The sequence below is a fragment of the Cibotium barometz genome, chromosome 28 (assembly GCF_041138505.1).
Source record: "Cibotium barometz isolate CiBa-2024 chromosome 28, ASM4113850v1, whole genome shotgun sequence".
NCBI lineage: Eukaryota > Viridiplantae > Streptophyta > Polypodiopsida > Cyatheales > Cibotiaceae > Cibotium > Cibotium barometz.
In genome coordinates, this window is record NC_141073.1 from 43,737,617 (window position 1) to 43,763,159 (window position 25,543).

At 47.3% G+C, this 25,543-nt stretch overlaps 1 protein-coding gene across 1 annotated transcript in view; it reads left to right on the plus strand.

The window, feature by feature from the left end:
* Positions 1 to 25,543, plus strand: part of LOC147622843 (MLO-like protein 10) — a 52,909-nt gene that overhangs the window by 13,565 nt on the left and 13,801 nt on the right. The window contains exons 7-9 of the mRNA XM_086822483.1: positions 3,229 to 3,314; positions 3,568 to 3,642; positions 5,534 to 5,622. Coding sequence (XP_086678609.1) covers positions 3,229 to 3,314; positions 3,568 to 3,642; positions 5,534 to 5,622 — 250 coding nt within the window. The remainder of the gene's footprint in view (positions 1 to 3,228; positions 3,315 to 3,567; positions 3,643 to 5,533; positions 5,623 to 25,543) is intronic.

A 25,543-nucleotide genomic window follows, 5' to 3' on the forward strand; every position in this document is an offset into this window, starting at 1 on the left:
ATCTATCTATCATGTGTGTGTGTGTGTGTGTGTGTGTGTGTGTAGAGAGAGAGAGAGAGAGAGAGAGAGAGAGAGAGAGAAGAGATATTATTAACATCTACGAAAGACTAGAAGGTAACATGAAAAAAAGCAAGAAGACTAGCTGCCAAAAGGACAGACAAGGTCAATGTACTACGTAGACCTTGTGGTGCCATTGAGCACAAGGAAGGGAATTATCCCACCAAAAGGTGTACCTCCTGATATATAAAAGGGGACCATTTTCAAGCAATGAACATATCACTTGCACTTATCTCAAGTATCTATGTGTCCAAGTTAATCTATCTTGGAGTCTAATTAACTTGAGTGCAATTTAACTAGTACACACTTATCATCATGAGTTTACTTACTTATCGCCCACCTTAGATTAGTCATATTAATTGTGTTATCATTAGATTAGTATTAGCATCTCATTAGGAAGTTCATTGTCATTAGAAGAGCTCGATCCATGCTTCCCAACATGGTATCAGAGCTTAGGTCTCGCTCCCCTAGCTTAGTTCTTTAGTATTAACAAGTAACTAGTGTGTGATTAGAATAGAATTAGGGTATTCTTTCTTTCTTCTTCTTGCTTCATTAAGGTTTATCATTTGTAAGAGAGAGAAGAAGAGAGGGTGAAGCTCTAGTCCAAGCTCAACAAACTCTCTGTGTAAGTAATTGGTGTGTGATTAAAATAGAATTAGGTTATTCTTTCTTTCTTTTCCTTGTTTCATTAAGGTTTATCATTAGTAAGAGAGAGAAAAGAAGAGAGGGCAAATTCATCTTCAACGCATCTCCATAGCTCAAACACATGGCAAAAGTTCAGCAGCAAGGCAGTTCTAGTAGCAGAAGAGAAACGAGCAGTTCCAGCACAAGCAGCTGAAGAGAAACGAGCAATTCCAGCACAAGCAGCTGAGAGCAAGCAAGCATCAATGAAGAGATATAGCAGCAACGTGATGCCCGCCTCTCAGCAATATCGTAATCAGAATATCGAGAAAAAAATCTACAGAAGTGCACAGTGTTGTGCCACGTGCAAGCAGCCTTCTGCCCTACCACGACTGCAGTGCCACTTCTGCCTGCACCGTGTCACTCTTCGCCTACCACATCGGATGTGCACGCTACCAATTAAGTGGCCACCTTGTTCCATTCTTTACCTCGACCTACAGCGAGCCACTTGCTTTCTTTGTGGTTAAAAATCGACTTTTGAAACCTTAGCCATATAATGAGGACTGTTCACATGCCTAACACACATTCACACATTGTATGCCAAAACACTGCACCATTGATGAAATATTCTCCAAATTGGGCATTATCAACTAAGTCTACAACATTGACGTCTACATCATCAAATATTTCTCACCAAAAATTTGTAAGCTACGAGTAATTTGTAAGCTACGAGTATAAGCAAGCATCCATGAGTTTATTTCTGTGTGTAAAAATGAAGAGCAAATTTCTTATAAAACACTGCAACCAGTGCATGCGCATAAGCAAAAGCATAAGTGGCAAAGAGCACGAGTTCTACACCAATGGTAACATCAAGAAAAAGGCAACACCAAGTGACATAATAGTCTAAGAAACCAGGGCAACATCATCATCAAGAAGAAGAAGAAAAAAGTGGAGTCGAGGTCGAAGCAACCAAGAAGGCTACCACATCTACATCAAGCCAAGGAAGCAATACGGGATCTTCATCAAGCAAGAGCAAGAAGGTCTCAAGCAAGTAGTTTCACTAAGCAACAAACGAGCTACTAACCACTATCCTAACCTAAAATTATATGTTGTAAAAGCCACCAAATGAGTAAGTAAATTAATATGTTTTGAGAATACTCAACCACTAGAGAGTAGTCAAAGTAGCACCTTGGGGGAGTGAAAATCAACCTGACCATCTCTAAAATAACTTGTGAGCTAGAGAGTAACCAAGCCAAAAGAGGCTCTAAGTTACCTAGCAGTAGCCTTTAAAAAATGGCACCAAGAAGGGGTGTTGAGAAATATGGTGCCATTGAACACAAGGAAGAGGTAAGGAGTGAGTATGAGTACCCAAGCAAGAGCAAACTCTAGCATGAAGCCACATGAGCAAAGGGAATTATCCCACATTGATGTGCAAACCAAAATGTGTACCTCCTCATATAAAAGAGAATCATTTTCAAGCAATGAGCATATACTTGCACTTATCTCTATGTGTCCAAGTTAATCTATCTTAGAGTCTAATTAACTTGAGTGTAATTTAATTAGCATACACTCATTGTCATGAGTTCACTAAGGTATCATCTACCTTAGATTAGCATTGTTAATTGTGTTGTCATTAGAGTAAGATTAACATCTCATTAGAAAGTTGATTGTCATTAGCAGACCTCAATCCATGCTTCTCAACACCTTGTGTGTACAAAAAAGTAGGCAACATAAGAACCACATGTGTCTAGGCTAATGTGCGTTGTTGGGAGCAGAGACGTATGGCTCTCTAGAGAGACTACATGAAGCTATGTAAGTATTGATTGGAAGATGAAACGAAAATATGTATTCACAACAAGGTAATCATGCATTAGTCACCTTCTTCATTAAACTAGACATGATTGGAGTTCCACAATAATTAAAGACGCATTCTAGATACTCCAATATAACTTAAGCAAAAGAATGTGGAACTAGCCAAAGTTAGAGTAGCCCAACTAGAAGACAAATGGAGGGCAATCCGTGAAGCAAAAGCTCTTATTGAGGATTTTTGAAAGCCTAATTCAAAGCAAGAAACACATCCAAATGATGATTTTTAAATGTATTGGATGCGGGACATTTCGTAGCTACACTAGTTGACTAGTTGAATCTTTCTTCTTTTTGTTTACTAGACAATAAATTTGGCTTAAGACCTTCATGGTTTGTATTTTGTCTCATAGGTCATTTTGGCCTTCCATAAATGTTGATAACATTTTCTTTCTTTTTTTCTTTCTCAAGTGGTGACCCTCTTGAGACCACCAAAAAAGAGTCTAGATACACTCCAGTACCCTCGTTATTATAATCTTACATATCAAATGTCTTTTTTATTATGGACTTCACCTCATAGAATTTAACAAGTCACTCAGCATGGTGGTTGCACCATTTCTTGTACCAATTCTCTCTATCTCATTAAGAATGTTTGACTAGATGAATATTTATGAGTCGATATTTTAATGACACTCATCATTGTTTGCACAATCATAAGCGTTCACAAGTGTTTGTTTTACTGATAAGGTGGTGTAAGACTTACGAGGGAGACGAGTTTTGTGCAAGCACATGTAGCAAGCAAATGGAGGATAGTCCCATTTCTAGCTTATGTGGTATTCATTAAGCTTCCTTTTCTTTTTCCTCTAGAAAAAGTTGTTTCTTTTGTTGAAAATTACAAGTTTATGTTAACCTTCTATATTTTCATTCTACATTTAGTTTTTGTTTGTCCCATCTTTTCAAAACCATAGCACTAAGTTAAAAAGAAGAAAAATCAAAAGCTTTTACTTCTTGCTTTCCCACTCTCTATAGAGATCTCTATTTTGTTCTAAAACTTGATTGTTGATGGGAGATTTTTTGGTTTTCTAGGCTGCTTTCTTCCAACAATTTCACAATTCAGTTACTGAAATAGATTACCACACCCTTCGTCATGGATTCATTAAGGTATACTCTCTCTCTCTCTCTCTCTCTCTCTCTCTCTCTCGGGATTGTTCCTACGACGTTAAAAGCTTCTCTCATCGGGTGTGTGGGTAAATAAACAAAAATGGGCTAACCCTTCTACCGCCCGTATGTGGCAAAAGTGGTTAGTTCATGGAGTTGATATTCAACATGTCCTATGTTCGAATCTCATTTCCCGTTGGATAGATGGTTTCGGTCTCTTGGGATTGTTCCTATGTTGTTTAAAGCTTCTCTCATCAAATGCTGCCCAAATATGGCAGAAGTGGTTAGTTCATGGAGTTGATATTAAATACGTCCTGTGTTCGAATCTCACTTCCCATCCGATAGATCGTTTAATTCTCTGGGGATTGTTCCTACAATGTTAAAAGCTTCCCTCTCTCTCTCCATTTGACTTTGTATTTTACTTGTAGGATATTATGGGGATGCTTTACACATCTCCCATTACACCACTTCATGGGCATTGCACTACATTTGCTCTCATGGAAAGATCTTCGTTTCTATCCTCATCGGCACTCCTCTTAACATTCCAAAGAAGGTGACCAAACTGGAGCTAGACAATCCTCGCATCCTTTTTTCAAAAAGTTACTCCAACCATTCACGCATGACCCAATCAATCACAAACTCACACTAGCTGAATCACATGAAAATTGCAACATTATCATAGATCTCTAATTATATAAAGCAATGTTTTTTTTTTCAATGCCCTCATCAAAGACACAAGCCCTTAGCCTATCCTACACTCATAAGAGAAGCATGCCTCTCTTGCAACAAACATACGAGCCTGTATCTTATTCCGATTGTGAGAATCAGCCTCTTGTACTCGTTACGACACGATCCTGAAAAAACACGTGGAGCCATGCCACTTGCTTGGGACTTGCTTGGGAGGAATGTAGACCTTGCACTAATTCTAAACAACACTCCTCTTCATGACCCTGAGGAGTGGCGTTTCCCACTTCTTTGTTTCCCATCATTCCTGTGCTTTTGATCTCTATGGGGGGTAGTGCACAAGCAGCAAAAGATTCTCCTCATCAAAACACTGGACCAAAGACCCATTGAGTAATGGTACACAGAAAATGAAGCTCTTCAAATCTCAGTGCAGCAATGCCGTCATTCAGTTGTTGGATGCCCTTATGCACAAGCCCTTTCTTGGTCCAAGACATATTTTAGTGTGCCAAGCTAATCCTATCTTGCCTGTTTTAGGGAGCCAGAGAGGATTGAATGGGATGATACCAACGATCAGAACCAAGCATCTGGTCTAGCCGAGAGGGTGGCGGTTGACATAGAATTAGAGCTGTATAGGCACTTTGGTGGGACCCGAATCAAACCTTTTAGATGAACATCCTCTAGTTTCATATCTCATGGGACATTGATTGAGTGCCTTCATTTTTCAACAAAGATAATGTTTTACAAGGACCATTACTTACGGATTACCACTGATGGTTCATTGAAAGACCAGGGTAGCTGAGGCACACATCACCTACTATGAATATTGTCATAGATCCAATCAGAGTCTACTTTCATTCTCTACTCAAGGGCCTAGCCAGGATCCACAATCTTGTAACAGCAGTTGGAGCATGTGCTAGCTATGCAAGATAGGGGAAACTCATCACTATCTTTTTAAATGCCCTCTCAAGTATGAAATTCTTTTTTTTTTTCCTTCAGAAAAGAGACCCTTATTTATTGCTTACTTCATGTGTATACGTTAATGAAATGTTCGTGTGTAATGCTCATGTTTGTCATTTGAACATGATCCAGAACCATATGCCAGGAAATGCTGCTTTTGATTTCCACAAATATAGAATCTGTCTTCTTGAATCTTATACGGTAATGGAATGTTCTTGTGTAATGCTGATGTTTGTCTTTGAACATGATCAAGAACCATATGCCAGGAAATGCTGCTTTCGATTTCCACAAATATATTCTAAGGTCATTGCAATATGACTTCAAGTACATTGTCGGCATCAGGTTTGTGCCATGACATATCCAAACTTTGTCTTCGTTTTTTCATTACCACTGGCTGAAAAGCTTAATATCACAGGTACAAGCAAGCAGAGAAAAATACTCCTAGGATTAAACTTGCCAATAATCATAGGTAAAAAGAAATAAAGTAGACCCTTAAGTGGAAGCCATACATCTATTTAAATACCTCATGCTCTCTTCTGGGAAACCAGGGGCAGAAGCCGCAGAAGTACAGAAGCTGTCAACTCACTGGTATAAGCAAAGCCCAAAGTCAACCTATGGCCTACACATGCACCTCTGTTGTGAAAATGGACCAGTCCATGTGACCTGGTTATATGGCTCTTCAAATGCCTGTGCTTGACATCTATGGACTTCTGCATCAAAAGAAACCTATACAAACAGCTGCTAGGCATGCACCTGCCTATAGACAAGGAGCACACAACGATGCTCTCGAGGTGTTTGCTCATTGTGTAAGAAATTACAGACTTTGCGTTAACACAATACAGCAGGATCACCACAGAACAAGACTTAGAGCGATAGATATGGAGAAGAAAAAATCTGATCATTGCAAACAAGACGATACAACTGATGGCGGCATTCTTTACACCCATGTAAGGAGCGCTGATGGCGATCTGGAAAGATGCAGAGACGGAAGGCCGAATGCTAGAGAACAAGGGAGCTTGAAAGCTAGGAAGGTAAGATAAGGGAATGAGTGGAATCAGTGGATAGATGATGAAGCTGCCTAATGGGGTCTATATATAGTGCCCATGAGGCGGTTACAAGCCTCTAGGTCCATCTAGAGCTAGAAGCTTCTAGGTCCATCCAGGTCTAGAAGCTTCTAGGCTTATCTAGGTCTAGAAGCTTCTAGATCCTACTAGAAGCTGTCTAGGCTCATCTAGCCCGTGGAGTGGGTCTGCCAGGCATCTGTGCTACTCTTACACAAAATAGCTTCTTCTCATAAAGGTGGCTTAGCCACAGTCGCATGCAGTCACGTAGATGAGGGCAGAGCATTGAAATCCAACACCCCTCCTCAATGTCCACCCGTAGGTGACCTACACGATTCTCCGTAGTCATGGGCCGTAGACCAACTCGATCTCTTCATGTATGATAAGATCGCGCACAAAATGATACTGGATCTCGATGTGCTTTGTGCGAGCCTGGAACACAGCATTCTTTGCAATCGCCATGCTACTCTGGTTGTCGCACTGCAACTTTGTTGGCTGCTCTTCGATTGCTCCCATGTCCCCAAGAATCCTCCTCACATGACTGTCTTGTATGAGGAAAAGCATGCCGCCTTCTTGTACTGAGCGTACAACTTCTGTAGAAGAAAAAGCAATTGTAGGCTACTTAATCCCGTTGCTCATAGACATGTATATTCTCATTAGCAAATATATGGGCAGATTTAGAGCGGTTTTGCAACCCTACGGATTCCCGGAAGCACCCAAGACATCGCCCATTGGTTGGGACACCTATTGGCCATAGTTTGGACACAAATCTGCTCCTGCGAGCTCCGCCTCTTCTCCCCTCCCGCTGCTTCTAGCCATCGCGGGCCCCCCTCTCCCCCCCGCCTGTCCCCCGCCTTCTCCTCTGCCTCTCTCCCCCGCCTCCTTCCTCGCCTCCTCCCCCGCCGTCTCTCCCCCCCCCGCCTTCTCCTCCTCCGCCTCCTTCCTCGTTTCCTCCCCCGCCATCTCTCCCCCCCCGCCTCCTTCCTCGCTTCCTCCCCCGCCATCTCTTCCCTCGCCTTCTCCTCCGCCTCGCTTCTCCCCCCCGCCTCCTTCCTCGCTTCTCCCCCCCCGCCTTCTCCTCCGCCATCTCTACCCCCCCGCCTTCTCCTCCGCCTCGCTTCTCTCCCCCGCCATCTCTACCCCCCCCCGCCTTCTCCTCCGCTGCGCGGCTCTTCCCCCCCGCCTTCCCCTTCCGTCTCGCCCCTCCCCCCACCGCTAGCCCCCCCACCTCAGCTCCCCCCTCCCCCCCCCCCCCCTCCGCCCCCGCTATCCTCTAACCCTCCGCCTCTCCGTTTCCTCGTAGGGCTGTGTCCCTCCCGTTGGTGACCCCGGTTTCTGGCCTTTTCCCTCTGGAGGACTCCATGGAAGCCGCTCCGACTACCCCTGCCGATTCCGGTCTCCGTCTGGAGTTCACAGCTGCAGATCATCAGTTGTTTGTTTCCACAGTATCCGCTCTAGAGGCCTCCTCCTTGGTATGCAAGATAGTGGGTAGCTTCCTATGCGGAGAGAGCTTCGCGACCTTCTGCAAGGCAGCCTCGTTGGCGTGCCTGCCAAGATCGTTAGCGTCGATTTTTTGGGACGTGGCTACTACCAGGTGGATTTCGAGTCCCCCCGGGCAGCTCAGATGGTGCTGGCTCGGAGCCCCATTGCCCTCCGCTCATCCCGGGCATTCCTGGCGCGATGGACTCACGGTTTCGACCCCGCTTCTGACCCGCTAGCAGGCGCGACAGGTTTCCCCATCACTATCTACTTTCCTGGACTCCGCAGGGAGTACTTGCCCCTCTTGTCATCCATTGGCAAGGCGTTCGGACAGGTGGTGGAGACGCCTCAGACAGCGGCTTCAGTGATAGCTCGGGCAGCAAGACTCCCGGCCATTCGTGTTGTGGTTCCGTCACCGGAGTCCCTCCCGAAGACGATCCTCCTCCCTTGTCTTTCTGGAGGACATCTCATACAGCGCGTGGAGTATTCGGGCCTCCCCGGCCAGTGCTACAGCTGTCGGGAGATGGGCCACCTCGCACGCGCCTGTCCCCGCAAGGGGGTTCATCCTTCACGCTCTGCCGCCTCTGGACCCCCTTCAGGAGGCCCGAGGGGTGGCAATCCACCTCAGAGAACGGACATCCCTGGCTCGTCTCAGCAGGCGCCATCATCTGATGAGCAGGCCCCGGCGGAGGATGCCGCGCAGACCCAGGAGGCTGGCGGATGGCAGGAGGTTCGCCGGCGGAAACGCCCGGCCCGCAGGGACCGTCGCAGACGCCAGCAGGCAGCACAGGCTGGCGGACAGGCGACTCCGGCTGGCGTCCAGGCACCTACCCGCACTTATGCTCCAGTCAGGGATAGGCGGCCAGCAGGTCCCACCCCGATGGACGAGGATTCAAACTCAGTGCCCGTTGAGGCCGCCGGTGGAGCCCCCCACGTGGAGACCCCGCTCCCGCCTCCCCCCGCGGGGGGCCCCGCCCCCTCCATGGAGTAGATTCCTGAGGATCCCGGGCCGCATGCTGCGACCCCCGGCTCCTCTTCCCCTCACTCGGAGAGCACTCCTTCCACCCCCCCTCTCCCCCCCCCCCCCCCAGCCCCCCCCCTCCCGCCTCCCCCGGCGGCCCCCCCTGACACCTATCCTCTGGCAGATGCCTCTCCATCCTCTCCTCGCTCTCCCCCCTCCTCTCCGCGAGCCACCATCCCTCCCTCGGCCTCTCCAGGATACTCCGCCAGACCACCTACTGCCCCGGGGCAACGCAGCTGGGTAGGCCAGAGTTCAGTCCAGCAGCTGTTCCACCGCCACTCCGGGCCGGTGGAGATGGCGATCCTAGCTTCGCCCGCCACCCACAGAGTTCTCTCCAGCCTCCCCTGGGGGGCCCCCGCGAGTGATGGGGCTCCCAGTGGATTATGATTTTTTCAGGTGTCTCCAGCTGGATGCTGGCCCGTTCGAGACATTGGTCGCGCCCTTGCAAGTTTGCGTGGTGTGCCATCCCTCTCCTTCAGTGGTGAGCAGCATGGTGGCCTTCTCCTTTCCTCTCAGTGTTGCCCCAGACACAGCATAGGATTGCAACTCTGTAGAGGAAGTTTTGCGTGATCAGATACTGGAGTTTTCTCACCACTTCAGTGACCTGGGGCTCACGGACCTATTGCAGACCCGATTACACTCAGCCCGCATGAGCTTGTTTGGTATAGGAGATTGGCGTTCCATGCTCGGGCTTCTTTTTGGACACAGGCTGGAGACAGAGTGACTCGAGATTTCTTTGAGGCGACAGGGCCTCGCTTTAGACGAGAGGGTCTCAGGCGTCTTCGGCAGGCTGATGGCCAGGTAGTGGTGGATCCCCCCAGGGTTCGGGCGATAGCCACAGATTTTTACAGGGATCTGCTCTCTGCTGGCTCGGGATCTGCTCTCTGCTGGCTCGGGAGGCAGTCTAGAGCTTCATGAGACCGGTTGTGCCGGCCCATTTGCAGCACTCCCTTCTCTCCCCCTTCTCGGATACGGAACTAGAGGAGGCTCTTCAGGCACTTCCCCGGGGCAAATGCCCAGGAGAGGACGGTCTCTCAGTGGCTTTCTTCTAGAGGTACTAGGGTCTCTTGCATAGGGGTTTCAGATTGGCATTTCAGGAGATTATGGAGTCGGGAGACATGCCGGACAGCATGGCAGAGGGGCTGATTCATTTGATCCCAAAGAGGGAGGAGACAGACTGGAGGTTAGACAGTGGAGACCGATCACCTTGCTAGGCACGGCCTACAAGATCCTAGCTAAGGCGATCAGCAGGCGGCTTCAGCCTCACCTTCCAGACATCATCCACTCCACGCAGACAAGCTTCATCCAGGATAGGAGCATCCTGGATAACATCTTCTCTTTCTGGGAGGCTACGGCTTTGGCTAGATTTCGGCAGGAGGATCTGGCAGTGCTCCTCGACTTCGAGAAGGCATATGATCGGGTGGACTGGGCCTTCTTGGAAGGCACTATGGAGAGGATGGGCTTCCCCCTTCAGTGGATCCGTGGGGTCTCTGCACTCTACACATCGGCTCATAGCCAGGTGCTGATACAGGGCGTGCGCGGAGAGGTTCCAACTCTCGCGCTCGGTGCGGCAGGGGTGCCCCTTGGCGCCCTTTCTTTTTCTTTTTGTGGCGGAGGCCATGAGCACTTTTTTGACGGCACAGGATACAGGTTTGCGGGGCCTCCAGCTCCCCATCCGCACCTCGGAGGAGCTCCTAGACTCGGAGTTTGCGGATGACACTGCTGTCTATCTTCAGGGAGGGGAGGAGAACCTCCGCTGCTTCGCCTCAGCCATGGACAGGTTTTGCAGAGCTTCGGGCGCTTTGATCAACTGGCACAAGTCGTGTGGGTTGTGGGTCAGTTCTGTGCCCCCCCCCCGACTTGGAGGCCAGTAGATGGGTTTCAGTGGCTGCCCCCCGGCACTACAGTGCGCTATTTGGGATGCTATGTGGGCATTGACATATCTCCGGAGCAGCAGATAGCCCCCCTTCTTTTGAGCATTCGGAAGAAGCTTCTGTATTGGAGTACCGCTCGTTTATCTCTGGCTAGCCGAGTGGTTGTGGCCAACCAGGTTCTGCTTGCTACCATGTGGTACATCACTTCTTGCTGGGCCTTCTCTCGGGCGTGCATTGGCCAGGTACAGAGGCTCATCAGGAACTTTCTTTGGTCCGGTGGCGACGGGCGGCCCGCCAAGGCCAAGGTGGCATGGGCTGTGATCACTCAGTCGAGGGAGAGAGGCAGCCTGGGCATAGTTCATCCTATTTGCCAAAGCCGAGCTTTGCTTGGCAAGTTGGTGGTTCGTGGCCTCCTACCAGGCGCTAAGCCGTGGAAGGAGTTTCTTGTTTCCAAGATTCTCAGCCGCACTCCTTCTCTTAGCGGCCCCTGGACCCCCAGCATCAGGTGGATCTTTACAGAGCAGCGATCCACAGGAGTGGGCCTTGGCTTCGAGGAGCGTTTTGCAGCTAGCCTTCTGAGGGCATGGGAGCATCTGAGGCCGTCACTCTTCCAGACTCCCCCGGGCACCGATGAGGAGCGCCTGAGGCAACCATTGATCTGGAACCCCTTGATCCGACTTCCCAGTGGTCATATGGTTGGATCGCGATCTCACGTGTCGTGGGGCCCGTTGAGCTCCGACCCAGCCCAGTCCCTAGACGACTGGATATGTTTTCAGCAGCTGCCTCTAGAGACTCAGGAGAGGAGACTCAGCGGGATGAGGGGCAGAGAGTTGATGAGGCAGGACATTGAGGCGGCCATCCCCCGGGAGTGGCGGACTCCAGTACAGGACCCTCCACCTCCACAGTGGATGGGCGTCTTTACTCGGCATGAGATCCTTCTAGCGGTCTACGGCTCAGCAGAGAGAGTCGCCCCACTCACTTTCGAGGTGGGAGAGGGAGGCCAGCTTCAGGGGACCCGACTAGATTTGGATGAGCTCCAAGGTTGTATTTTTTAGAGGGTGCGGGTGGTTGGCTTTCATCAGAGACAGTGGGAGCATGTAGACCCCTCACCGGCCTCGATAGGGGAGGACTTTTCTTGGAGATTATGGGCTTGGGACAGCAAGCCTCTTATTCGCCTTCAGTGGGATCCAGGTGAGTGGCTTTGGTGAGATCCCTACTCGGCCCCTACCAGCCCAGGCATCCCCTTTTTTCAGTACACAGCGAGGCTGGGGCGGCGGATCCAGAGGCACAGGATAGCGGGCACCCCGGCGGCGGCCGAGCATTGGCGGCGACAGGGGCTCTCCCCTGCCTTCCTTAGGGACTTCTGGCAGCGCCTTTGGGCCAGCTTCCGGCCCCGGAAGGTGACGCTTTTTCTCTGGCTTACAGCGCATAGAGGACTGGCTGTGGGGGCTTGGCTAGCTTTTGGCAGACACCCAGCGTCCTGCCCTCCGTGCGGCCATGCACAGGAGTCGCAGCGGCACTGCTTATGGGATTGCCCACAGGCACAGCAGGTCTGGCAGCACGCTCTCAGGATGGTTTTTGCAGGCTCGCCAGGTGAGATGATGGTGACGTGGGGTGCGGTGGCTTGGGCCACGGACAGCGGCCCGGCCCTTGGATACGAGGACGTCCCTGGCAGTGTGACCATCCAGGTCTCTGACAGGGCGATGGCGGTGGTTCCGACGCCAGACTTCTCTTCGGCAGCCTCCCAGGAGGGGGACGGGCACAGATGGGAGATGATCAGCAGCATGACGGCTTGGCACATATGGAGAGCCCGATGTAGGGAGGCCATAGACCGCCAGGCGACTCCACCGGCGGAGGTCATACAGGCCCTCTGGGTGGACATCATTCACACCTTGAGAGGACACTGTGGGAAACTTCAGGGCGACTCGGATCGCATGAGAGGTCGCCGCAAGGCGTTCCTCCGCACTTGGCAGCCTGGCCCTTTCCTCATCGCGAGGGGCGAGGATGTCACTTGGCACTACAGGCCTCCAGTTTGGCTCTTCTCACCTCCCGCATGTACTACTAGGTAGCCCCCCCCAGAGAGCGGCCAGCCACGGGGGTGGAGCTCAGGTGTTCACTGTGTTTATTATCCCTCCTTGTGAGGTGAGCTTTGTAGCCTTATGGCGTTTTCTCATTAACTAATAGAAGGATCGTTTTTCCAAAAAAAAAAAAAAATTTTGGACACAAATTATGACTTTTTGGACTATGTTTTGTGGGGAAAATAGGCAAAACCAACTTGATTACGAATTCATACCTTTTTCCTATAAATAGGATCATTAGGCATTCATTAGGATCATCGTTCGAAGATCAAGAGGATCCATTTGTCAAAGTCTACAATGCAGCAAAGACAATGCTGGATTAGCAGGAGCTTCTCTTGTGCGTTTTGAAGTAGAGGGCTACACGGATCTTTGGTATGTATCAAGAAGTTGTGAATCAACAAGACCATTTGCACGAAGCTGTGGATCAGCAAGATCATTGTATATATAACGTGTTTTGGCAATATATAGTAGATTAGGTCTATCTCTCCTTCTCTTCAGTGTCTTCTAGTGCCACAGGGATTTCCAAGGGAGTAGAGGATTCTATCGTGTTGTAAGAGCATCCATTGGCAAAGAAACTAGAACCACAACCCGAACTTGAACCCGAAGAGCAGATTCTAGAGGTAGATCTCTCCAAATCCTATGTGAAGGAAGATTAGGTCAGCCCGATAGTTCCCAAGGACGTGGAGCTCTCCACATCCTATAAATAGGATCATTAGGTATTCACTAGGATCATCATTCAAAAATCAAGAGGATCCATTTGTTAGAGTCGACAAGGCAGCAAGGACACAATGGTGGGTCAACAAGAGCTTCTCTTGTCCGATTGCAAGTAGAGGACTACAAGGATCTTTGGTATGTATCATGAAGCTGTGAATCAACAAGATCATTGTATATATAGCATGTTTTGGCAATATACAATAGATTAGGTCTATCTCTCCTTTTCTTCTATGTCTTTGCTAAACATAGGATTAGCATTAATCTTCTTTGCTTAGTGTCTACGTGTGTGTGTGTGTGTGTGTGTGTGTAGAGGAGCTCGCATGCGTCTGCGTCCTATCTGGTAGCTGATCGCGTGTGCCTACGACTGCGTGATAGCTGCTCGCTCACGACCTGTGTGAAGACTAAGCATGCTGCTCGCCTCTTTATTGCTGCTTCTGAACTCTCTGCAAAATCTGCCGCCTACTTTATATACTGCTTCCTTTCTGCGTTTTCTCCTATCTGTTGGGGTAAAGGCGTTATGCCCACCCTTATAGTGTGTACAAGCCCATAAGTTATAGTACATAGTACACTTAGTACTTTTAATGTACTAAGTGCACTATGTGTACTAGTGCAATATACATGTGTGATAGGGGAGTCACACACTCATGCCTCATGAGTTGACTTATCCCCACAACTCTCTCTCTCTCTCTCCCTTGTTGTTTCTCTGTGTATGTCTCTCCCACACATGACCTAACCCTAACTGTTTCTCCCCATCAACTGGTATCAGAGCTTTGGTCCCTCCCTCTTCTCCCTGATGCAGTCGTACTGGTCGTGCTGAATTCTGATCTGAGGGTCGCCTTGTTCTTTTTTTTTGGTTGCCTTTCTCTGCCCAGCCAACCAGCGTGGGCTGCCCAACAGCCACGAGGTCTACTGTTGACGCTACACGCGACTTGGGCTGGCCTTGAATGAGTACAAGGAACAGGTTGTGGCGTTGGCAGCCATTAGTAGGCTAAGCAGCCAGGCGAACACCACGTGAGCGAGTAAGAAACACAAGCGAAGAGGAGCCCGTCGACTTCAGGCGTGTAGAAGGCGCACGGCGAAGCAAAGTGAAAGCAGCAAGCGTCGACTGAAATCGTGTAGCGCTGGGCATGAGACGGCTACTACGCAGGCGAAGGCTAGTAGCAACCATTAGGCGTGAGTGAGCGTTGAGCGAAAGCAGCACGTGAAGGAGTCGGCTGGCCACCTAGGCGAGTGGCGAAGGCAGCAGCCGTAAGCGTGGAAGGTCGCAGGCTGGGCGTGAAGCGCAAGCGCAAGAAGCGAAGCGAAGAAAAGAGAAAAAACGCAAAGCCACCATATACGGTCGCGTTGGTGCTTCCCTGCCACAGAATCTCGCCCGTGCTGGTGTCCAAAGCGGTGCCGGCCACAAGACGTTCACCAGCGGAGATTCACTCTACGCCTTCTGTGTGAAGAAGTTATTTTTCATCTCTGAACTTCGGATTTCAAGGCCTGCAGAAGAGGGGAAACCAGGAGTTTGTCACCCAGCCATCCCTACCTGCACATCTGCAGGAGCATCAGCATCAGCATCAAGCATCAGCACCAAATTCGCCTGCAAATCAGAGAAAAATCAAAAAATTACAAGGTATTTTGCTTCAATTTTTTTTTGGGATTTGCAATTGAGCAAGTACAATCAACAATTGAGCAGGTACAGGTGCCCAATTGCTCAATTTTTGAGCAAAATTGGCAAAATTGGGTGACATTGGTCACAATTAGGATAAATTTGCAGGAAATTGGTCAAAATCAGGATCAATTTGCAGGAAATTGGATGTCTAAATTTGGGGCTTTTGATGTAATTGTGCAATTAAGCACTCATACATGCTGTATGATGTGAAAAATCGCACATTTGGGCAAAATTGCAGCAAATTGCAGTGCAAATCAAGGGGCTTTTGTGCCGATTTGGTTGATTTGCATGCAGGCAATCGCATTTGATGCTGTGGATAATGTGCTGATGCCTTACAAGCACTCAATGTGCTTGTAAATCAAGGGGCTTTCATGTATTGGATGTATATGTGGCCAGGGGGAAGCATCGTGAACACTCTGGATGCCTTCATGTGCGTCAATGTACCATGTATGATCAGAAATTGATCTTAAATCAAGGGGCTTTTCAAGTTTTTATGCTTGTTGAGCTTGGCAAAGCAGCAGGCAAGACATTTATGCCTTGAATCCTCAAAAATCAGCTTGCAGTCAAGGGGCTTTTGCCCAATTTCTGTTCGGAACTGTTGTATGCAGTGTACAGGACTGTAAAAGTCTGATTTTCACTCATTTGGACAGCCAGGAGAGCATTTATTGCTATTGTACCTGCTGGTACAGATTTGGCACAGCTTTGTGCAAGTTTTGGCATGGCTGTACACTGTTTTGAGTGACCAAAAGGTTCAATTTCAGCTGCTGTACTTGCCGGTACAGGTTTGGTACATCATTGGTCAGCACTTGGTACTGCTGTACAGTACTTTGGAAGGGCAAAAGAGCACATTTAAGGTGCTGTCCAAAATCTGCAGCAACCAGATTTTGGTGTTTTCATCACATAAAGTGGGAGAAAAGTTGCATTTGTGCTTCCGCAGTGGGAGATAAAGCTTGGGAGAAAAACTGTGAGCACTTTGTGTGCTTTTGGTGCAGTGTTTGCACATTTTGCAGGGAGTCAGGCATTGACAGGTTGCATTTTGCTATGGCAACCACAGGTGAGAGCTCTTCATTGCTTCACATCAAGAAGCTTGAAGGCTCGCATAATTATGATATTTGGCAAACCCAGTGCTACAATGTGTTGCTCCAAAAAAAGCAGCACAAGCCTATCAAAGAAAGGGGTGTGATGCCCGCTTCTCTTACTGCTGAAGAGTGGGAAGACATGGATGAGCTGGCAAGATCTACTATCATGTTGTCTGTGTCAGACTCATTACTTTTCAGCATTCGTGAAGAGAAGACAGCTTGGGGAATGTGGCAGAGATTGCAGGACTTGTATGCCCAACAAAGTGCCTCAAGCAAAGTGTATTGGTTGAAGAAACTCATAGGTCTTCAGATGAAGGAAGGGGCGTCTATGACAGCCCATCTAAATGAGTTTAATGGTATTGTCAGCCAGGTCATTAATCTAATGGTATTGTCAGCCAGGTCATTAATCAAAAGTTGGCAATGGACGATGAGTTCAAAGCCACTTTTCTCTTATGCACTTTGCCAGAGAGTTGGGACACATTCAGGACAGCCACTAGCAATTCGAATGCTATGCTGTCATATGCAGATGTTGAGGGTGCTCTTCTTCAAGAAGAGATGAACAGGAAAAACAACTCTGTTGGAAAGTCCAATGCAATGAATGCACGTGGGAGATCCCAGCAAAGGGGGAAAAGCCAAGAAAGGGGAAGGAGCAAGTCTCGCTCCAAAAAGGATTTGGAATGCCATTATTGTGGCAAGAAGGGACACATTAAAAAGCAATGCTACAAATGGAAAAATGATCAAAAAGAAAAGGGAAAAGGCAAAGACAAAGACAAGGATGAAGCCAAAGATGTAAAGCCGAAGGGCAAAAGTGGAGTCAAGATTGAAGAAATCAATGTGTCACATGTAGGTGGCAGTGAGGATGAGGTCCTCTTTACGTCTTCACTTGATGCCCATTCACTTCTTACAGGTGGTCATGGTATGCACTCATGGATCATTGATTCAGGTGCCTCCTTTCATGTCACAGGTTGCAGAGACTTGTTTGTCAGGTATACTGCTGGCAATGAAGGAGTGGTTTATTTGGGTGATAACCATGCATGCAAGATTCTTGGCAGAGGTGATGTGAGGCTTGTATTTTCAGATGGCTCACAGCTTATGCTCCATGATGTCAGGCATGTGCCTGAGATCAAGAAGAATCTGCTTTCTACTGGACAGCTTGATGATGCTGATTATGTTACCACATTTGGTAGTGGAAAGTGGAAAATTAGTAAGGGCTCACTGGTTGTTGCCAGAGGCTCTAAGGTGGACACTCTTTACTTCATGCATGCAGGTGTTTGTCACCATGCTAATGTAAATGCAACCGAGCTGCCGGAAATCTCTATGTGGCATAGCCGGTTGGGACACATGAGTGTCAAGGGAATGGAGCAATTGTCTCGTTTGGGTTACTTGCCTTCTCTAAAGTTTTCAAGTTTTCAATTTTGTGAGCATTGTATATATGGTAGGCAACTACAGTGCCCCCACAAGAAAGCTCTTGGACAGAAAGATGCTCAGTTAGAGCTTGTGCATACAGATGTATGTGAGATGCCTCAGCTTTCTTTGGGAGGGGCAAAATATATTGTGTCTTTTATAGATGATGCCACACGCAAGGTGTGGGTTTATCCTCTTCGTTTGAAGAGTGATACATTCTCAGTGTTTCAGAAGTTTGTTGCTCATGTTGAGAATCAAACTGGCAAAACACTGAAGGCTTTGCGTTCCGACAATGGTGGAGAGTATATGTCCAAACAGTTTCAGGACTTTTGTGATGCTAAAGGCATCAAGAGGGAGCTCTCTACTCCTTATGATCCTCCACAAAACGGGACAGCAGAGAGGATGAACAGGACCATACAGGAGAAGGTCCGTTCTATGTTGTCACATGCTGCATTACCTCATGGTTTTTGGGCTGAAGCTGTTATGACAGCCGTTCACCTTATAAACAGGTCACCTAACACGAGGCTTGGTGGGAAAGTGCCAAAAGAAGTATGGACAGGGAAGCCTCCGTCATACAAGCACTTGAGAGTGTTTGGTTGCGTTGCGTACGTGCACATACGCAGGGAAATGCGCACCAAACTTGATCCCAAGTCTCACAAATGCATATTCCTAGGATATGGTGACAGAGGTGAAATGGGGTATAGACTTTGGGATCCCATGAATAGAAAGATCATACGCAGCAATGATGTCATTTTTGATGAAACATGCATGTATAAGGAGCCTGCAAGGCAACAGGAGCCTGGCAGAGTCATCTTTGATGATGATGGACATCATGGACAACAACAAAGGGCTGTAAATTAGCCATTACAGCAGGAAAACCAGCCCTTAAATGGTGCTGAAAATGGTCCAAATGGACAGCCAGAGATGGCAGAAGATATCCCTATGGATATACCACAATTAGAGGAGATACCGGGCATGATATTTCAGCCTTATGACATGGAACAGGAGCCACCAATGGGTGATATGCAGGCTGGACAGCAACCTGCAAATGATGGTCATTGGGTACGGAGGTCCACAAGACCCTCCAGAGCCCCTGACAGGTTTGTTCCAGGGGTTGACTACTTGATGCTTACTGACTGTGGGGAGCCCTCATGTTATAAGGAGGCTTTACAGAGGGCAGACAAGGCTCTTTGGGAGCGTGCCATGAAGTCAGAGATGGATTCTCTGCATAAAAATGGAACTTGGAAGTTGGTGCATTTGCCTGCAGGCAAGAAGGTTTTGCCATGCAAGTGGGTTTACAGGCTCAAAGTTGCACCAGATGCAAAGCCAAGATACAAAGCCAGGTTAGTGGCTAAGGGCTTCAAGCAGGAATATGGTGTGGACTTTGAGGAGATCTTCTCTCCAGTGGTCAAAATGACCACACTTAGAGCTGTGTTAGCTTTGGTTGCGCATGATGATCTGGACTTGATTCAGATGGATGTGAAGACTGCTTTTCTTCACGGTGATCTCCATGAGGAGATATATATGCAGCAGCCAGAGGGTTATGCAGTAAGTGGAAAGGAGAAGCTTGTATGCAAGCTGAAAAAGAGTCTTTATGGGCTCAAACAGGCACCAAGAGAATGGTATCATAAATTTGATACATTCATGAAATCACAGAAATTCAGGAGAAGTGACATAGATCACTGCTTGTACACCAAGAAAGCTTTGGATGGCAGTCTCTTGATTCTCATTTTGTATGTTGATGATATGTTGATTGCCGGGAAATCTCGTAAAGAGATGGATGCATTGAAAAAGAGGCTGCATGAAACCTTTGATATGAAGGATTTGGGTGATGCAAATCACATTTTGGGTATGCGGATACTTCGGGACAGAAATCAGCATGTGTTGTATTTGTCTCAGAAGGAATACATTGGCAAAGTCTTGCAGAGGTTCAATATGGACGGGGGGAAGAAGACTAGTACTCCTTTGCCTCCATATGTGAAACTCAGTGCTATGGACAGCCCACAGTCGGATAGAGACAGGGCTGATATGGCCAAGATTCCGTATGCTTCAGCTTGTGGCAGTCTCATGTATGCCATGGTTGCTACTAGGCCGGACATTGCATTTGCAGTGGGAGTGGTTTTTAGATACATGGCCAACCCTGGCAAGAAGCATTGGGAAGCAGTGAAAGGTGTCATGAGATACCTAAAGGGCACACAGGATATGTGCATTTGCTTTGGCAAACAGGATGCATTAGTGCATGGTTACACGGATTCGGATTATGCCGGTCATCCAGATAACCGGAAGTCTACTACCGGTTATGTGTTTACATTCACAGGAGGTGCTGTGTCATGGATATCCAGGATGCAGAAGTGCACTGCCTTATCTACTACAGAGGCCGAGTATATTGCAGCCACAGAGGCTTGCAAGGAGGCATTATGGCTATCTCGGTTAGTGGTTGATTTGGGCTATACAGGGGATATTCCATTGTTGCATTGTGACAGTCAGAGTGCCATTCAGTTGGCAAAGAACCCTGTCTTTCATGCAAAGACGAAGCATGTGGATGTGAAGTATCACTTCATCAGAGAGGTGATAGAGAACAAGCAAATTCAGCTTGTTAAGATTCATACGGATGACAACCCGGCTGATCTGTTGACAAAGAGTTTGCCTCCGGAGCGGTTTGCTCATTGCAGACACTTGATGGGCATTGGATGAGGCCAGTTTCAGCCTTGATATGGCCTTGTATATTATCATGTACATGCTGATTTTTTCTTTTCCTTTACTTAAGGGCACTTTGCCTTTAAGTGGGAGGTTGTTGGGGTAAAGGCGTTATGCCCACCCTTATAGTGTGTACAAGCCCATAAGTTATAGTACATAGTACACTTAGTACTTTTAATGTACTAAGTGCACTATGTGTACTAGTGCAATATACATGTGTGATAGGGGAGTCACACACTCATGCCTCATGAGTTGACTTATCCCCACAACTCTCTCTCTCTCTCCCTTGTTGTTTCTCTGTGTATGTCTCTCCCACACATGACCTAACCCTAACTGTTTCTCCCCATCACTATCCACTGCTTGTGTGTGTGTGTGTGTGTGTGTGTGTGTGTGTGTGTGTGTTTTGTACAGCAGCATTTCTATGTGTGTTTCTGTGTGTGGGTTTTTCAAGTCATGGAAATTCAGCAATATAAGAGACGTGATCTCAAGCGTCGTCAGGTCGTTATTGATGAAGCACAAGACTATTGTGCTAATCCTGAGCTGCAGCCCATTGCTGATACTTTGCACGAGGGTTTTTCTGAGATCAATCAAGCATGGGGAGATGAGCCTATGCCCGAGTTTCATGTTTCTGTTCCAGGGCAAGTGTTGTGCACCTGTTATGAGTTTGGCTCAGCGAGTTGTTGTATTATTCTTCCTCGGACGACGCATGCGTGATGCTGGAGATATTGCACAATGGCTTAAATCTTTGCTTAAAGGCTGTGTTGTTGTGGGATGCTACAAGGCGGCCAGAGGCTTCTATGAGGTTATATTTACAGACACTCGATACAAACAATAGCTTCTGGAAAAATCCCCTTTGTTTTCTGGGACGCAATTGGTGCATGTATATCCTTGGTTGCCTACCAAGGACTATCAAAGTCTTATACGCCACAAATGTCATGTTTGGGTTGAGGTAGTTGATCTACCATTATATTGCAGGCATGCATTGCCGTATCTAGCAAAAGCCCTTGGAAAAGTGGTTTGCTCGCCATGTTCTACTAGAAATGTTAATCGTTTTTGTGTGTTGTGGGACACAGACAAACCCACTCCCCCACATGTGGCTTTGCAAGTGGACATGATGGGTATGCTCTCACAGCAGGTTTTCTTTAAATTGAAATGGGGTAATTTTGCGGGTTCATGTTTTGAGTGTGGAAAGTTTGGCCATATGCAATCTGAATTCCCGCAAGTTTTATTGAAACCTCCTCCTACAGCTGCTCATCCAAATGATGATTCTATGTCACGACCCACTGGGATGCCAAAAACTCGTGGTTTGGGGGTTGGCTCGTCCCCCACTATTGCTGAAAAAGGCAAGGCTAAAATGCCCAATACCCCCCCTCCCCTCCAAGACAAGGAACAAACTGCAAATTGGGGTGAAAGCCCCTTTATCATCGACAGGGGGGATAAAGGCCCTTCATTGAATTGGCAGATTCCTAAGAAGATAGTTAGGCCCAAAGCCATGGCCAGTCGCAATTGGACAGAGACAGCCTCTTCCTCAAAGGAAGTTCTGGGAGTTGATGGTTTTGGAGTAGGCCGGCTTTGGTCGGCCGTAGTTCATGCTGATCCATTATCTCAGACTTCTATACATGTCATTTCGTCTGACACTCCTGCTCCTAATCCTGCTCCAGATTGTATGATTGAGGATGTACATGCTATGGATGTACAGGTTGCCTGGTGCCGCCATGCAGTTTGAGGCTTGATCTATCAGAATTCTCTCTCTTGTATATATGTATATACCGGTCAAATGTGTTACTTACAATGTCCAAGGTCTCTATAATATATAAATAAATGGAGGCTACTTTGGGATTACATAAATACGACTAAGCCACATATTGTTTGTTTACAAGAACACAACCAGCACTCTTTGGCAAGCAGTGAAGGTTACTTTGCGGGATTTTGTATCTTTTATGCGGGCTCTCAAGCTTTTTCTGGTGTAGCTATGTTGATACACCATGAATTACATCCATAGGTTGCTTATAATGACCCACATGGTCATTTCCTTGTGGTCCAGTGCATGATTGCTGGGGTTATATATGAATTTTCTTCGTTGTATGCTTCTCAAACTTCGGCTCGCAGGGCTGCTATGTGGAATTATTTGGCTGTTTACCCTTGGATGGGCAATGCTTTTCTTTGTGGGGATTTTAACAATTCCCTTGCTCCTAGGGACAATAGTACGGAGCGATCACATATGCTTATGACAGAACGTCAAGCTTGGGTGAGATGACTAATTCTTTACATGCTTGTGATTTGTGGCAACATTTATTGCTTGCTCGTATTGGGTTTACTTTTCATCACAATGCATTTACTCAGTATTGGGCTCGACTGGATCGATGGTATATGCTGCGTGTAATGCAATTTGATGCTTTCACTTGTGAGATGAACTTGGATTTCAGTCTGCGGTTATCGGATCATTTTCCTTTGTATGACTTTGTTTTTTGGTCTCCCAGTGCATGATGTACCACTACCATGCAAGCGCTTGTTATTGGTCAATAATAGTTACATCAAACATCAAGCCTTTAAAGCTATGGTGGTTAGGCTTATTGATTGTCTTGCATTACATGCCTCACTGGATGCAGATTGGGCATGGGACCGTTTTACTATGGGCATGCAGGATGTCATTCGAGATTATGGCAAATGGTATATGGGAGACTTACGCCAACATGTCGCAAATGCTAAGAATCAAATTCAATCTCTCACGGATATTTCTCAGCATCGCTCTGTCTTCTGATGAGCACTCTTGCTTTCAAGCTGCCTATCAGTGTCTAGCTGACAATGATCGTCGTAAGCTCCGCAAATGGCAATTGCATTCACGTCAGAAAGCCATGAAGGACACGAGGTGCGACTCTAAGGATTTTTTTAAAAGCCTTCATACCTCCCGTCGGATGCACTCACTTCATCGGGTCCAAAGGCCGGACGGTTCCTAGATAGAAAATAAGCAGCAGCTTAATGATGTTGTTCACAATTATTATACTGACTTATTTGCTTCCCCTGGCCCTTTTTCTTCTACTGACATGGATGCCAAAAATGTATTCCTTGGGTAAGTCCAACCCATTTTATCTTTGGATGAGGCACATGATTTTGAGCTACCATTTACAGAGGATGAGTTGTCTGCTGCATTGGCACGATTGGGACGCTCTAAATCCCCTGGATGGGATGGTCTGACACTAGTGCTGAATTTTGGGATCAGTTGTGCCCTATTCTGCTACATATGATCAATCATGCATGGATCTCTGGTTCTTTGCTCTCTTTGTGGAAACAAGGTTTGCTGCGATTGATCCCCAAAAAACAGTTATGTGCACGATTGTCAGATTTGGTGCCCGATTACACTAATGTTCCTCCCTAGACTTCTATTGACTTTGACTTACTGCTACTGACTTTGACTTTACTGATCTTCTTGTCTGAACACCTTCACTCTTGATCTCTACTTCCAAGTCTTGCTGAAGAACTGTGCATTTGTTCAACTGCTGTCCCCATGCTTGCTTCCCTTATCCTTAACACAGCAGTGGGTCACCTGCCGGAACTGATCATGCCTATTGCTAGGCCTTTGGACTAATCTGAGAGCTTAATGGTGTACTGGTTATGCGTACATACTCTCAGAGAATGCTTCCTCTAGCTTCGCTTGGTTGCAGACCACTCCTTCTGCTACCTATTGCATTCTTGTTGCAAACTAAGCACCTTCCTTGGGACATTGCTTATTAGTGGGCTGAGCGTGAATGCTCTGATACCAATGTTGCATGCATGGAAGCCTTTGTTGTACTGATCCACAGCCCTAAGCTTGATTAAGAACATTGATGCTAATTAAGCATGATTAAAACAGAGGAGAGAGAAGAAGAGAGAGATTCGGTGTCAAGGTTTTCTTTATTTATATATGGTCCAAAGGGTTGATGAATGCTTGTACATGTGTTAGGCCTTTGGTGAGCCCCATAGGGGTGACCCTAGCCCTTCTACATGACTTATACTGACTAGGGAATGAATGAAATGATTTATGAATTGAATGATTATGACTGAAAATGACTTATGTTTATATATATGTCTGGGACACCAATCGGACAGTTCCCTTGCTGTCGGCCTGCTGTGGACAAGACCCCCTTGCATAAATGCTGAATTAAATGTTGTGCTTTATCTGCCTGCTGGTCGTGCCACCTGTTGCCATGCCCGGGAAACCAGCTGCCTGCTGCACAAGGCTGCTGCCAGCTGGCGTTCCTTCATGCACTCTCATGTTGATGCTGCTGCTGAAGATGATGGTGTTGATGATGATGATGACATTAATGCTACTGCTGATGACGATGTTGTACATAATGCCACTACACTGATGAATGACTTTATTGATGATTAGTCAGGGATTAAGACAGTTCTTGCATAGGATTAGCCATGGCACGGGCGTGCATGTGACAGTGTCAATGCTCTGCGAGGGTGGTGCATATTGTGATTGCGGAATATTGTGAAGTGCGCCTCTCTGGGCCACACCTCTACATACCAAAATGAAAGGATTAGAATCCTTGCCCTCAAAGAATATATGTGGGCTAGACTGGGCCAGCCAAGCAATAGCACCCCAGGTAACATAAACTGGACTAAAGATATTCAAATCCTCTGTGCTGTTCTGTACTCCCAAAACAATGATGTACTAGCTCTGAAGGTGCTGTGCATCTGGGACATGCTGGACCAGCACCAAAGATATCTCTCCACTGATTAGTAGGGAGCCCACCATTAAAAAGTAGCCAGAAGAAGTAAGAGATCTGGCTCCTCATATATGAATGCCAAAGTCTACACCAGAATGTCCTGTGGATGGGAGGCATAATGTCATGCGCCTCCCAATGTGGTCTATGTGTGGGAGTCCTCTGGATTTGTCCAAGTAAGAGCAGCTGAGCATTACACACAATGTAGTTGAAAAAAAAAAGCTCTTCATGGAGTTGCCAGCATCAACCCACTCCCACTCACCGGGGTCCCAATGAAGATACCCAATAGGATAGCCATTAGGTATCTTCATTGGGACAGACATACAACCATAAACACCAAGAAGCACGAGTCACCTGTGTGTGTGTGTGTGTGTTTGGGGGGGGGGCGGGGGGGTGGGGGGGGGCTGGGGGCTGGGGGCTGGAGGGATCAGTACACCAGCGCTTCCCTGAGCGCAACCCACTACGCTCACTGGATGAAGCACAGAGCCAG